Below are 16,135 nucleotides of genomic sequence, written 5' to 3'. Positions count from 1 at the left end.
TTACCCATTTCCGGACTTATTTTGGACATATATTTTTTCACCCCCAAGAGGGGGTGAAAGTCACCCCTAGGGCAAAAGCACACATCGGCACAATATCACTTTTTTTCTTTGACATGTAAGCTATACGTATGCCAAATTTCATGTCAATCCAAGCGATTCTTTAAAATTTAGAGCAAAAACCGTGAAAGAATGGACTATATCATGAGCTGATAGAAGAAGGTTTGAACTTGAATTTAGGTACTTTATATAATATTTTCTACTTGTGTTTTCAGCCTTGAAAATTGTGAACTTGCGTTTTTTTTAGTTGTAAATTGTTTATAACTCGAAAACAATCAACTAAGAGAAAAATTACAACAAACGTTTTTTGTTTTGAATGAATCAAAAAATCTAAAATGATATCTGCCTGGGACGATTTTTTTTTTAATTTATAAAAACGTAATTTTTTAATTATTAATTAATTATAGTTATGTCAAAATTAGATATGGCACCCCTTGTTTTTTATAATTTTTAACGTACTAAATTTCATATCAAATAACTTTAATTCATTAAATAGATCGGTGCAGGTTGGCCTTATATCGGATCCTGTTCTAGTATAAACACAAAATATATCCACACGCGATTCTTAACATACACTTGTATACTTTACAATATCACAAATAAAAGTCCGTCCACACGCACCATTCCTCTGACTAAATCAAAGATTTTTTTTTTTGAAAATTGCATTGTTGGTGGCTTCGTATTGAATGCTCTATCACACTAATTTATTAATAAGTAGCATCGCTATTATTCCTATGCGACCTTGCCGTAGGTGGTGTAACGATAGCACCATTTATGGACTTCATCTTCTTCATTACAGCACATAGGGTAGACCTTGGGGGATTTGGTCTGTTTGGCACATCTCTGGCAGATTTCACGCTTTGTAGACTATAACAAAAAAATATAAATAAGTATTTTATCTTAAATTATTTTAACTAAAAAAAATCAAGTCAATTATTTATAAATCAAATGTACGACCAATATTGACATATGTATCAGAAACAAGACCCGATACAGCCACAACACAAAGACTACTAGAAATGACAGAGATGAAAGTACTGGGTAGAATTACAGTAAATACGCTAAGAAATCGAAAGAGGAGTGAAGGCATTAGAAGACTATGTAACGTACAGTGTATAAACGAATGGAAAATCGGTAGAAGAAGCATCAGCTGATCGCGCAGAAGATGGAGTGACAATCTTCCATAGAGGTATCAATCCGCCAATGAACAAGTAGAATTGCTTATAAAAAGGAAAAAGAAGAAGAAGAAAAATCACTAGTCAATGTAATTATGGTATATAAGTCATTTTGGGTTTTATGACAAAATATTGTTAAATAGAAGCATATTGTGCACATTCCAAAATATCAAACATTTTACTATTTTATAAGTTTTAATTTGTGTAATTATAGCTTGCAATATTTTATATGGTCGTAGTAGCCAAAGATCCGAATCTAGCTCGACCTTCACCCATCTGTTTACCAGATTAAACATTTTTTTATTAAACATACATAGACACATACGACTTGCATGGGTTGCCTATCAAAATAATATGATCATAGCTATCTTTAGGGGGATTTGAAGTCGAGCATATGTTTGTGAATTTTTTTTAAGTATGGTAGAATTATTTTACTTTTAAATTAAATAAGGCAATTCAAAGACTATTAAAAAAATCAAGGAAAAATATTGAAAAATAAGCCAACGATGTCAATCAAAAAATGGATTTTTCGGTGGACAACAGAACTCATCATTTGTACATGGGAAACAAAAATTTCAAAAAAATTTTATTAGCTTATCCTAAACTAAAGGCAGGATTAACTCAAAATTGATAAAAATGAAAAAACATTCAGAAAAAAGTACCGTAAAATCATAGAAGAACCAGTTAGCAGTGATTTAACTAATTATAATTAATGATGAAAAATACTATAATAAATCTCATTAATATGCAGCAACCAGAATTTCTAGAAAAATCAAACAAGGCTAGGAGTATTAACTTTATAAAACTCTTAAGAGATCATGAGGAAACTATAAAAAATTTGCTAAGTTGATAAAGTATTTTATACTTACATCTCCGTCTTGACATGCGTTGATCTGTCTCCACTCATTTCCCGGTCTAGCTGATATTTCATAAGTGATCATCATTATGATGATTATTATATTCAATATGCGATTTTTCTGCAACAAATAGAAAAAATTAGTTATGTACTAATTTAATCGAAATACGAGTGTTATGAACTAACAAAGTTGTACTTTCTGATAAGAATATTTTCTAAACAAAAATGTCTGGAAATATTTGCATAATAAAATATATAAATAAATATTTAAAAATATCTTAAGGTTACCTTCTTATAAACTTAAAAAGGAAAAGAAAACTTGTTTTGCTTGTTATGCCAAATTTAAGTCAAGGATTTTTATTTTTAATTTTTTTCTTATAAAACATAACATTTTGTGATCAATAAAAACAATATACAATATACACCAGCTCACATTTCCTGAACGAAAGTAAATAAATAAAAATTTAAATAACAATTAATGTTGAAAACTGTAATTTCGCTACTGTTACAATTAGTAATACTTGAACCATTTTGAATGTTCTGAGTTGAAGATACTGACATGAAAAAAAATTTTCAAACGAAAACCGAATTTAAGATCTAATAGCCAATACGTAACCCAATATCAATCAATAACATTAGGTATGAGGGTGATACTGTTATATTGGCAGAAAACCTCGAAGATTAGCAGAGACTGATGAACAAGATATTTGATCGTGCAAAAGAATATGGCCTTTCAATAAATATTTTTACTTCTTGTGGTGCTGTCTCCTTCAGGGCCGGATTTAAGGGAAGGCAGGCTGGGCAGCTGCCCGGGGCCCCCACATTTCGAGGGCCCCCACAAAGTCCCAAACATAAGAGATTCATTTAAACAGATATTGGCAGGAGATACAGGAACAATGTATGACAAGTAGAAAATGAAGGAGCGAAGGAGTGATAATATTGCATTGTTCATAGTTATGTTTTTGACCTTCCACCGGGTGGGTGTATTGCTTCCTTTGTAAATTCTTATGAAGTGATGAGAAGAGAATTTTGTGATAGGAAACATGTAGATGCATATAGTAGGCTTATGGATCACGAAATGTCTAAAGCACACGAAAGAATTGGGCGTATTGATACTGAAGTAGCAAAACAGACCGAAGATATAAAGAGTTATTGGAAAATGTTAACTCAAAGACTAATTTTAGAGTTATAAAGTTTATTTGTGAACGAGATTTAGCATTTCGCAGCGAAAAGGAGTTGTCGAGTTCATCACAAAATGAAAATTATTTGAAAACACTCCAGTTATTACCTGAATATGATCAATTTTTGAAGCACCATATTTTAATAAATATTCAAATCCTGGAAGCGGACATGTCAACTATCTTTCATCAACCATATGTCAGGAAATTGTACATCTGATGGGTCAAAACGTATTAAATGAAGTAGTTTCAAGGATTAAGAAGTCAAAATATTATTCAGTTCATACAAATCAATTAACTGTGACATTTCGTTACATAGAAGGTTTCACTCCTGTTGAAAGGTTTACCATATTTTGGCCAAATCGCCGTCATAAAGCAGAAGATATATTTAATTATCTAATGACATTTTTGCAAGAACATGATATAGATCTGAAAAACTGCAGGAGACCGTTCTACGTTAATGCGTCAGATATCAATGGAAAATACAATGGTGTTCAGGCTGAAATTATAGAACAAAAAGGTACATATCCATACGTGGGTGCTCCATGCTCGGTGTAGCTGCTTAAATGGATACGGCATGCGCTCCCCTACATATAAACAGCAAACCGGTTAAATCACTGGCTGGCGATCACCAACGTATCTACTATGTGGAGCTGCTACACCGAGCACGGAGCACCCACGTATGGATACGTACCTTAACATCTTGGAGTTGTGGATTCCTTGTGTCGCCCACTCTCTAAATTTAGTTTCAAAAGCTGCAACTGAGTGTTATCATGCATTAGCATAGCACCGCATTCTTTAATTTCTTAGAAGAACTAGCTTATATTATATATTTTTCACTTCCTCTACATATAGATACAACTTAACAGAATGTTTTAAAGCTGCGTCTTAAAGCGACAGCAATACAGACCGTGCCAAAAATATTATTGTTCCTAAAAGAGCAAATACTACTAGATGGTCATCGAGGTAATGCCGCAAAAGAACTAGTTAAAGGTTATATTCAGATTAAAGGAGCAATATCCAAAATTTCGGAAGACTATGAGCAACAATCTAAAACTCATTGCAAATGGTTTGTTGTACCTATAATCGAATGTGTTTACTGGAAACAGAGAGGATATCAGGGAGGACAAACAGCACAAGTCGTATTCATCAAGATCCAAATATTGACCTTAATTCAGGAGTTTCAGCGCTTATATCACTTATACAAATTTTACAGTCAAGACGTGACAATTTAGAAAGATATGAGAACATCGGGGAAGTTTAGAACTCAAAATTTTATCGGTATTATAGATTACGTCTAAGTCAGAGGCTTTCTGCATAGGATTCCATCCATTCCAATTTTGGATTTTTACATCATTTTGGAAAATTTGAAAATTTAACTCGGAATGAAATTGAAGCTCACTCACTAAAGCTTACCAACATTTATAGCAATGATTTAGATGAAAACTTATGTGTCCATCTGGTACAGTTTGTAAGATTCTTTAATTCATTTAAAGAGGAAATCAGCTCATCAAATATAAGCAAAGAATTTCAAATGTACCAACTGCTAAAAAAAAAAGAATATGAATGATGCTTTTCCAAATGTTGAGGTGACACTTTGTTAATATTTAGGTCTGATGCTAACTAACTGCAGTGGTTAGAGATCATTCTTAAAATTTAAGTTAATTAAAAATCGACTTCGGTTTATGATGGGCCAAGAGTGTTAGACTCATCTCCCTACAATGAGCATTGGCCACGATGTCTAAATGCAACTTGTGTCCCACATAATCAAGAAATTTTTAATTAAAATATCTCGAAAAGTTCCCGGACTTTAACCATACATCTTACTATTATTTTTAGTATTTTACTGTAACAAGTTACAGCTCTTGTACTTTTATTATTTAAAATTATATTTATAAAAGTAGATTAATATTTTTTTAATGGTAGGAGGTAGGGCCCCCACACCATTTCTGCCCAGGGGCCCCCACAGGCTTAAATCCGGCTCTGGTCTCCTTTAGTTTTAGTTAGCGACTACACTGGCAAATCTGTCTCTGTCCAATGCGGCTCTAAACAAAGATGTCGAATCAAGGACGTTCCAGTCTGATATTTCTAAGCCATGAAATCTGGCGCCTACCGGGACCCCGTTTTCCTTCAAACTTGCCCTGGATGATCATTTGCGCGAGGCGGTACTTTTTGTTTCTCATTATGTGTCACCAGGTAGCAAACTTTTCTAACTTTGATGCAGCTTTGATTTTAAGCAGCTCCCTTTCTATACCTATTCTCCTCAGAACGTTTTCGTTGATGGTGTGGGTTGTCCAAGGTATTTTCAAGATTCTATAATGTTGACATCATTGCTACTGTTATAATAATTACACTTTTATAAAAAAGAACTATTTTATAATAAAACCTTTTTATTATTTATAGGAAAGAATATAAAATAATTTAACGATAAACGATTTAACGATAAAATGCTTAAAAATCTAAAAATTACACTCTAATAAAAAGTACTTTTTATAATATCACGGTTTTGTTATTGTACATGTATGTACATATCGACGCTCGCAAATAAGAACATCGTAACTCATAAATCACAACTTTTCAGAAAACGAGTTCAAAGTTTTTTAGGTTTTTCATCGATACAAACTAAGTTTTTATTGATTTAAACGTAAATTTTGGCTAGAGCTAAAAGGGGATTCGTCTCTATATGTCTATTAATTAAGAAATTAAGAAAATACATAAATATTTGTAAATTTTACCTTAAAAAAACATACGATGTAAATATTTACTTATTTTGAAGCAGCTCATATCTTATCAAGAGATACAATATAACAGTTTCTCTTTTTTAAATTACTTATATCGTATGTGAAGATACGATGCAACTACTTGCTATTTCTGAAGTCACTAACATCGTATCTAAAGATACACAAAAAAAGACAAAGATAAATTTGACAATAGTTATTCATTATTTTGATTACTTTAAGATTTGAAGGTAAAAAAACTATTGTTTAAAAACATAAAAAACTGATTTTGGAAAAGAAATATGTACATTACAATGTAAACGTAATTAGTTTTCTTCATCATCTACATCTTCTTGGATATGTATTTGATGGGGAAGATTTTTGTAAAAGTTTTGATACATTTCAGGAACTCCGTGCTTGCATAGGTATTGCAAGTGATCATATTTTTTTTTTGAATTGGGAATCAAGTTTTTAGAGGCTTTGACTAAATTTTTAGGTCGACATATTAAAAGCTTCTTTATTCTTGTATTGCTTCTCTTGTTTAAGTCTAAAATACATTTTTCATTTTCATCTATAAAGTCATATTTTATTTTTATTTTTAACGGTTTTTCACTAGAGACTTATATTTCCCTTACATCATTCCATCTAACGCTTTTTCCGCTTTCATCAGTCTTCCAATTTCTATCATTTGTTACTAACTGTTTCAAATCATATACAATATCTTGGTTAACTTCTATTACGTTATAAGGTTCTCCAGTGGCCTTTGCCATATAAGCATAATCCATTGGTCAGGAGTATATAATACGACTATACCTTTTTTTGTCGCTCTATTAATGCATGTACACTGTGTCCCTCATTTTGGGTCGGCCCTTTTTCTAAAAAACGGTGGATTATAGAAACTTTATATTTTTCCGCAGCATATACATACATTGCATAAACAAAACGATTTCGATTTTGTCCGGCGCAATTGTCTGTGTAGAATACAAACGTATTAACTCCATCTTGAATTTTGTGTTTTATATAATCCAGTACAAAACTTCCAATTTCGTTCGCTCCCAGCTTTGCAATTGTTTCGTGCCAGATGTAACAATGCCCCTGATTATTACCTATGTCAAATAGGGTTAAATTGTAAGTGCTATATTTTAGTTTATAAAAAATACTGACATCTTTGTAGGGGGTTACTAAAATCTTCTGTAAATCGTAAGAAGTCACGTTGAATGATTTGTCCCCTTTTGCATGCTGCTGGTCGTTGTCTTTTAATTTGTCTCTAATTCTTCTGCTTTGTTACTATCTGCCAATAAAAATTTGTCACATATGTCACATTGATCTTTTTTAGGTACAAAGAATCCTATGTTAAAGTCATGTTCAAAAACATCTATACTGCCTGCAAGTAGCAATAGGAATTTTTTATCTCTGGCCCAGTCAATGCACAATCTATACATTTGGGCTAAAGACTGGATATCAACTTGTAGGTATTGACGTTTTGAGTCCTTACGAATGTAGTGGGACTCAGTTGTGGGCAGAGAGTCTATATGTTCTCTTATAAATTTTCTATTTCTTTCTACTTTCGGATCTTTACTAGTAAATTTGCCTCTATTGTCTGGACTTCCTATTCCAAATTCATTTTTTTCAAGTTTGGCCATGACAGTTTGTACTCAAATGTCACTAATGTCAAGGGTGTTGAAAAAAAATTGTGTGCAAACTTTAACGCTCGATTCTCCAAATGTTAAGAAATATTTATTTCATTGTAAACTGACGCCGAGAATTTGTATTTCTAATAGTCTCTACTTTTTTTTGTTCTCTCGTTACATGTTTTGCTAAAAAGTCCATGTGCCTGTTTTGATTACCCAGAGCCCAAAATTTTTGAAAAATAATTCTTTGATCTTCCGAAATTTTTGTGTAGAATTTCGTTCTACAATTTTTCTTTTCACAACTTTCTTTTATTATTCTAGGTTTTACTGTTTTCTTTGTAGAGTACGAGACATACTCTTGGCCCGAATTTCTTTTTCTTTTTGCTTCTTGAACTTTCCAGTTCTGTGGTTGTCTGTATCTTTCTCTACCGGGGGTCTTTGCTATATTCATTTGGGACTGATCCATCTCATTCGCACTTTCAAAAATCTCCGATGGACCCGCACTTAAGGACAAACTGGACTCCTTTTCAACAGTAAAATCATCAAATAAGGTTTGCTGTTGAATTTCAGTATCAATCTGGAATAAAAAAAACTTTTAAGACCTGTTCTTTTATACCTAGTTTAAAAAGAAAAAACTACACAGAAAATTAAATACCGTGTATTTACTAGATATTTGTAAACAAAGACTAATATTATCGGAACTAGTGCGTATTCACATCGTAACTTGTCTCAGCTTGTCTACAGAAACTGTGAGTCGCAGAAATGTAGGCGTAATAACATCGTATATCAAGTTTCGATGCGATCAGCACTGGGTAAAACAAAAATGTTTAATCTTATTCCTACATACGATAAAACGATTTAACTCTAGAGCTACAATATTATCGTAAGTATGTAAGTATGTACTTACGATAAAAGTACATGAGTAATATTGTTGATAAATTTCTTGTAACTCTAGATACGACAAAATTATTTGCTTTGTATGTAATGCCGTAAGGTGCTAAATCAAGTTACGCTAATATTAGGGCCAGTTTACCACGAAATAAGATACGATATAACAACTTTTTTCAAAAAAATGCATTTTTTTGAAAAAACGTTTTTAATTTTTATTTTACCTGAAAAAGCATGCATTTTTATATAGAAAAACGATCTTAACTCATTTTTGCAAAAAATCGAGTTACGATGTTCTTATTTGCGAGCGTCGATATGTAGGACACAACATGTTTGGAAAGAATAATTAACTTATAAAATATGAATTTTTAGTAGGTGTATTATCTGTTATTTATAATTATGATTCCAAAAATAGACTAGTATAAAATAGTATTTTTTATAATACCACGGTTGTTTAACATGGTATTTATAATTTTAAGTATATAAACTTTTAATTATTTAACTAAACAATTAAAAAAAGATACGCAACAGCCGAGTTCCAAATGGGGCCCTCTCGATCTGCAGTCTAATGCCACTGAGGCACCAACAATTTGAAAATATCGATTTATTAACGTACTTTAAAATATCATTGCATTAGTCACATTTTTAAAATAGTTTGAAATTAAAAAAAAAATCGATTTGATTTATCCATACAGGTGATTGGTCAGTGGGGTAAAGCTTTGTAGATCCGTTATAAGTAATAGATAGTAATAAAAGTTAATAACAAAAATTGTAGTCAACTTTGATTACAGATTGATAATCAGTAATCGTAAATTGTAAATTTTAGACAATTATTCAGCCATGGCTTACTTAAAATTTGGAAAGATTTAGACCCCTAATTAATAGTTTGCTCTTAAAAATGAAAATATCTCGAATACTAATAAATTTACACATAGGGAATGTTATACAAAAATTATAGTCTGGTCATGGTACTTTTCGATAATGATATAAAATATAGGGTGTTCTATTTAAAATTACTGAGAAAATAATGTACTTGCGTTTTGACTCACCCTGTATTCAATATAAAGAAAATTAGCAAAACAAATATTTACGAAAATTTTGACAATAAATAAAAAAATATGACGTCAATAACCTATTGACCTTGTGCTTGCTTTTATTTATACAGGTAGTTAAACTTGTTACGATTTTCATATAAAATTGGTTATAACTTTGTAAATACCCCGTATAACATACCAAACCTTAATATTTTTGTAATCGAAAAGTTACGAAGATTTCGAATATAAAATAAAATATAGGGTGTTCTATTTAAAAAAACATAAGTTTGGTCTGCCACTATGTTGTCGAACACCCTGTAACATTCTAACTAATTTTGTAATATGAAGCTCAAAGTTCGCTACAATTTTTGTTATTAAGTTTTATCGCTATACAGTACTATAACGGATCTACGGAGCTTCACCCCACTATATAATTAATCACCCTGTATAATAGCAGTTAAATATTGCATTGTTAGCTAGTTCTAAGCTATCCTGAAAATTTCAGGTGTCTAGGGAGCCTAGAACTATTTTTAAAATGGATTACAAAATTTGCGGAGTCCGTGACACCAACCAAGCCAAGAATATAAAAACGTTTTAAAATAAGCTTTTCATTTTGATAAAGCCTTGTCGGGTTACCTCTAGTCTCGCTCTTACTTCTTGTTTATAACCAAGTTGATTGTTGAACCAGTAGCTAGGATATTTGTGTTGGTTTACGCATTCAACCTGTTGGTGGTTCACATAATATTGGAAGGGGTAAATTTTTGTTCCTTGATATTTTCATAACTTTGGTTTTCGCAGTATCGATCTTCATCCCCATTTTTTCACCGCTCTCAGTAACCCTATTTTTAACAGTATCTGAAGACTATGGTCCGAATCGGTCATTAAAATAGTGTCATCTGCATAGCGGATGTTATTTACTCTTTGACCGTTTATACTGATTCCTTCTGAAGAGTGCGATAATGCGTTCGCAAATATTACCTCACAGTAGATTTTAAACGGTATTGGTGATAGCACACAACCCTGTCTGACACCTCGTTGTATTTTAATTTGCCTTGACGTGTTACGATTGCTTTTTATGCTGTCTGATTCCAATATCATCATCATCATCATCCTCCTCCTCCTCCAGCCCTTTGCGTCCACTGCTGGACATAGGCCTCCCTCATTTTTGTCCATTGTGCTCTATTTTGAGCACTTTGCATCCAATTTCTAGACATTTTCTTGATATCGTCAGTCCAACGAGTAGGTGATCTTCCTCTACTTCTTTTGTCTAATCTCGGCCTCCACTCAACTAATCTCAAGTCCATCTCTCATCACTGATTCGGGCGACGTGTCCGGCCCAGTTCCATTTCAGGGTAGCAATTTGGCAATTCCAATAAATAGCTTCTATAATCAGTAAATATCAAGAAAACAAAATTTATGAAGATTTCAAAATCAGCACAAAATAATAAAAAAAAAAGATTAACAGTTAACGGGGAAATTCTTGAACAAGTAAATATTTACAATTATCTTGGCATCATAATCAGTCTCTGATGATCTCTGATCTTATGAATGATCACTTCAAAAAAATTAGATTGCGTGTAGAAAAATCATGTTCAACTTTTAAAAAACTGAAAGTATTTGAATTATGGTTATACTTATACAAGATAATCCTGATTATTTCATTCATAGGAGATTCTGACCAATAGAAAGCTACAGAAATAAAAATTAAACTGATAATTTTTGATAATATCCCGTCGTCAAGTATATTACGTCAGATGCCCTTCGTTGCTACGAAAAAATACATTCAGTGATATTAATGACAATTAATGGTTTAAAAATTATAAAAGTGATGACTTTCAACCGTCAAATATTTATAACAACTTTGTGTTTAATTGTACTAATTTATACTTACATAAATAAATTACAATAAAATTTTGGTTTTGAACAGTATTATTTTTGAAATAATCGCAACAAATTGCACTCGATCTCTAAAATTATTGTCGAATTTTTGCCCTCGTGACACTTTGACATAATTTCACTCCCCTTCGGGTCGTGAAATTAAAACTGTCAAAGTGTCACTCGGGAAAAATTCGATAATTTTAGAGCTCTTGTGCAATTACTACTGAAAATATTATGGATTGATTATGTAATAAAGAATGAAGTCATGAGAAGAATGCGTAAGAAAGCATCAAAACCAGAAAGCTTTAGTAACTGGGAGATCTGCATGGCAAAATATATTACGTGCATCAATTGGTTATGCAAGGAAAATTTTAGTTATGCAAGTGAAGAAATGGACGAAAGAAAAGAATCTCATGACTGCTCACTTGCATAGATGAGCATAAATCGAATTTTTCAGGGTAGCCGCATCTAAGATCAGAATAGCCATGATCGTTACCAACCTCCGCTGCGGATATGACACGTAAAGAAGAAGATCTCTTGAAAGAACTGCCCAGACTGACAAGAATAACCGAATAACTGCCCAGGAATAACTGAAAGGACTGGAGTAAGTGCATTAAAAGAACGGATGACAGCAATGATTGAACGGTAAAAACAGGCAGGGTAAATACTAGACAGATAAAAAATAAAAGAGAAATAAAAATAAAAAGGTAACTAGTACTTGAACAAAAGTTAGTCCTGGTAGATGAAACTAGCTTAAAAGCTTAAAAGGACCAAAAATTGCCAATAATTTTTTTTATTTATGTTAGTAAGATGTTAGTAAGTTTGCTATTGTTTTTGTTCCAAATAAATTGATGTTATTGACATCGTGTTTAAATAAACAACTGTCGCAATAACTACTACATCTCGTGTCATTTCGGTGTCCTAATTTCCACCATTTTAAAGTTGTGGCACAAGCTAACTGCGTAATTCATATCCTTTTTTAATCGATCCATTCCAATAAACTGCATAAATAAGATAATAATTTATTTATAAAACTTGACTCCTACATTAATATTATCTCAGACGTTAATTAATTTTAATAAAATAATTGGCGCTTCGAATTTCGAAAACAAATTAGTAAACTCGTATCCCTATTTTTGCGGTTTACTTATTTTTTTTTTAAATCGCTCGAATATCTAATTATCAATATCACGTTTGTATTAAGCGGCTGCGATATATAAAAAAATGGTTATAGCTAAAAATTTAACAACAGGTCGTAGCAAAATACATGCGGAAAGACGGAAAACCACAGTAAGAAACGCAAAAGTAATACTTGGAAGATACTGTGGATCATATTATTCTTCTTCATTAAGTATTGTTGCAGAATCGAAGGTTGGATATCATCATCACTACCTTTACTCTATCTACCACTGCTCTGAAGAGTTCTACAGAACTGCATTTAAACCAGTTCCTTAAATTCTTCAACCATGACACTCTCCTTCTTCCTATACTCCTTTCGCCTCTTGCCTTTCCCTGTATTATCAGTCTTAGCATTTCATATTGTCTTCCCCTCATTACGTGTCCCAGATATTGTAACTTTTTTTATTTTAATTGGGTTTATTATTTCGCATTCTTTGCCCATTTCTCGCAATTCTTCCGTGTTCGCTTTCTTCTGTGTCCATGCTATTATAAGCATCCTTCTGTAAAACCATATTTCAAATGACTGTAGCTTATTTATGTATTCTTGCTTCAATGTCTAGCTTTCAAGTCCATGTAGTCTGGGCTGATTATCGGAGAATAGGCCATTTTTGGGAAAAGTTATTTACCAGCATTTTTATTGCTGGAATCGCATTATAAGATCCTATATATTAATAATATAGGTATGCAAAGTCCTCAGATAGTGTGCTACTTTTTTTATAAACAAAATGGCGCCCGAAAATCGTGTTTTTTTCAATTATTGCTCTAAAACTCCGAAGATTTTAACTTTACAACAAAAACACTCAATTAAAAATTCACTGTAATTAAATTCTGCATAGAGACGTGTTTTTTCCCGATCTGCTCCGACGAAAATTTTACTCGGAAAATGCGGGTTTTCCCATCAAAATCTTTAATTTTCAAATAAAGTTTTAGATAAATAATTATTTACCAATAATTAAATAATTTGGTGACTAAAAAGCCTTCTTGGTTTAGATTATAGTTCCAGAAGCTGGTGAAAATTAAACGAATATTTTAGCAACAATTCAATTGTTAATTAATAATTTACGGTCGCAATAATAACCAAAATAATTATCATCAAACTTTGAAATCTTATAAAGATGAGATGCCTATTTAACATTTTGTTGACAAAATATAATTTTTTTATTTTTTTGCATAATCTTTAAATGTTTAAAAAATAGTTATAAACAAATTAACGTTTCTCAGAAAGTTTTTATTATATTATAATTTTAAAAAATAGCTAAAATGCGCATTTCAAATATCTTGAAAATTAATGCTTTAAAACTTTTTTGCAACCATTTGCAAAAAAGTTATGAAACAGCAAAGTAAACATACGATTACTACGGTGTTAATAATTTTTTTTAATTCTTTCAAAGCGCAGAAGTGAGTTTAAAGTACAAGCTAATTATTTATAAAACAATATCGATTATCAGCTTAATGGTTATATTTTAATTAAAGATTATAAATATATTTTTTTCTAATTTACACGCGCGAAAGTAGAATAATACAGTACCGTAGCTACCCGCCAACATACACAACTCGCGCGAGTTTAAGCGTGTCAGTCGCTTCGAGTGAACATTTTATCTCCGGCTCTATCAAGCCTACTTTTGCGCTAAAAATTACAAAAAAAAGTATTTTTAATCTTTGATTAAAATATAACCATTGCACTAATTTTTGACATTCTTTGTGAGTAATTAGATTGTACCATAGACTCACTTTTAAGCTTTGAAACAATTAAAACAAATTATAAACAATGGAGATATCGTATATTTATTTTGCTGTTTCCTAACTTTTTTGCAAATGGTTGGAAAAATTTTTTAAAGCATTCATTTTCAAGACCTATGAAATACGCATTTTAAGTATTTTTTAAAATTAGAATATAATAAACAATTTCTAAGAAATGTTAATTTGTTTATAACAATTTTTTTAAACATTTAAAGATTATGCAAAAAAATGAAAAATTTATATTTTGTCGACAAAATATTAAATAGGCATCACACCTTTATAATCTTCTAAGTTTGATCAATGTCTCATGATTATTTTGGTTGTTATTGCGACTGTAAATTGTTAATTAACAATTGAATTGTTGCTAAAATATTAATTTCATTTTAACCGGCTTCTGAATTTATAATCTATACCAAGAAAGCTTTTATTTCACCAAGCTATATAATTATTGATAAATAATTACTGGCCCAAAAAATTTATTTGAAAATTCGAGATTTTGTTGGGAAAACCCACATTTTCCGAGGAAAATTTTCGTCGGAGCAAATCGGGAAAAACATGCCTCTATGTAGAATTAAATTGGGGTGAATTTTTATTTGAGTATTTTTGGTGTAAAGTTAAAATCTTCGGAGTTATAGAGCAATAATGGAAGAAAATACGATTTGTCGGCGCCATTTTGTTTATAAAAAAAGTAGCACACTATCTGTGGACTTTGCATACCTATATTAATAATATATAGGATCTTATAATTCGATTAATAATTATTCGATTAATAATAAAATTGCTGGTAAATAACCTTTCTTTGTACTTTACTAATTAGACCAACGCATTATAACTATTTTTTTTTCAAAATTTAAAGATTATGCAAAAATAAGAAAAATTTATATTTTGTCGATAAAATATTAAACAAGCATCTCATCTTTATAATCTTTATAAGTTTGATCAATGTATCATGATTATTTTGGTTATTATTGCGATCGTAAATTGTTAATTAACAATTGAATTGTTGCTAAAATATTCGTTTAATTTTCACCGGCTTCTGGAATTACAATCTATACCAAGAAATCTTTGATGTCACTAAGTTATTTAATTATTGATTAATAATTACTTACCTAAAACTTTATTTGAAAATTATAGTTTTTGTTAGGAAAACCCGCATTTTCCGAGGAAAATTTTCATCAGAGCAAATCGTGAAAAACATATCTCTATGCAGAATTTAATTGCGGTGAATTTTTATTTGGGTGCTTTTGTTGTAAAGTTAAAATCTTCGGAGTTATAGAGCAATAACTGAAAAAAATACGATTTGTCGGCGCCATTTTGTTTATAAAAAAAGTAGCACACTATCTGCGGACTTTGCATACCTATATTATTAATATATAGGATTTTATAATTCGATTCCAGCAATAAAATTGCTGGTAAATAACTTTTCCATGAATTTTGCTAATTAGCCCAGAGTAATATTGCAGTATCGAGAACACGTAGCATCTAAAAGCTCTTACTCTCAGTTCTAATCTAAGGTCTTTGTTGCAGATAATTGTTTTCATTTTTACAAACGCATTTCTTGATATTTCTATCCTGGTCTTTATTTCTGTTATTCTTAGATATGTTGTTTGATCATTTTTTTCTCTGAAATCCAGATTCCTATGTATTTGTGTTAATCAACCCTTTCTATATCGGTATTTCTATTCGGTATAGAGAGATATATCGACAAATAAGATACGAGGTTAAGCGAGCAAAAGAGGACTGGATGGAACAAAGATGTCGTGAAATAGAAGAACTACAAAGAAAACATGACGAGTTTAATA

The 16,135-nt window shown here is 31.2% G+C and overlaps 1 protein-coding gene across 2 annotated transcripts in view; it reads right to left on the bottom strand.

Moving 5' to 3' along the window:
- Positions 1–412: 412 nt before the first annotated feature.
- The window catches only part of LOC114325634 (uncharacterized), a 32,016-nt gene continuing 16,293 nt past the window's right edge, over positions 413–16,135 (bottom strand). The window contains exons 2-3 of one of the 2 annotated variants that reach the window (XM_028273749.2): positions 2,102–2,209; positions 413–924 (exon numbers count right to left, since the gene is read on the bottom strand). In XM_028273749.2, the coding sequence (XP_028129550.1) occupies positions 790–924; positions 2,102–2,209 (243 nt within the window). In that variant the 3' untranslated portion in view covers positions 413–789. Of the gene's footprint in view, positions 925–2,101; positions 2,210–5,239; positions 8,192–16,135 lie in introns of those variants that run through there. The other variant, XM_050655686.1, reaches the window with a different exon arrangement.

Source organism: Diabrotica virgifera, chromosome 1, assembly GCF_917563875.1.
Source record: "Diabrotica virgifera virgifera chromosome 1, PGI_DIABVI_V3a".
Taxonomy (NCBI): Eukaryota; Metazoa; Arthropoda; class Insecta; order Coleoptera; family Chrysomelidae; genus Diabrotica; species Diabrotica virgifera.
The sequence above is the reverse complement of the archived record's forward strand: the minus strand, read 5'-3'. Positions and strand labels throughout refer to the sequence as shown.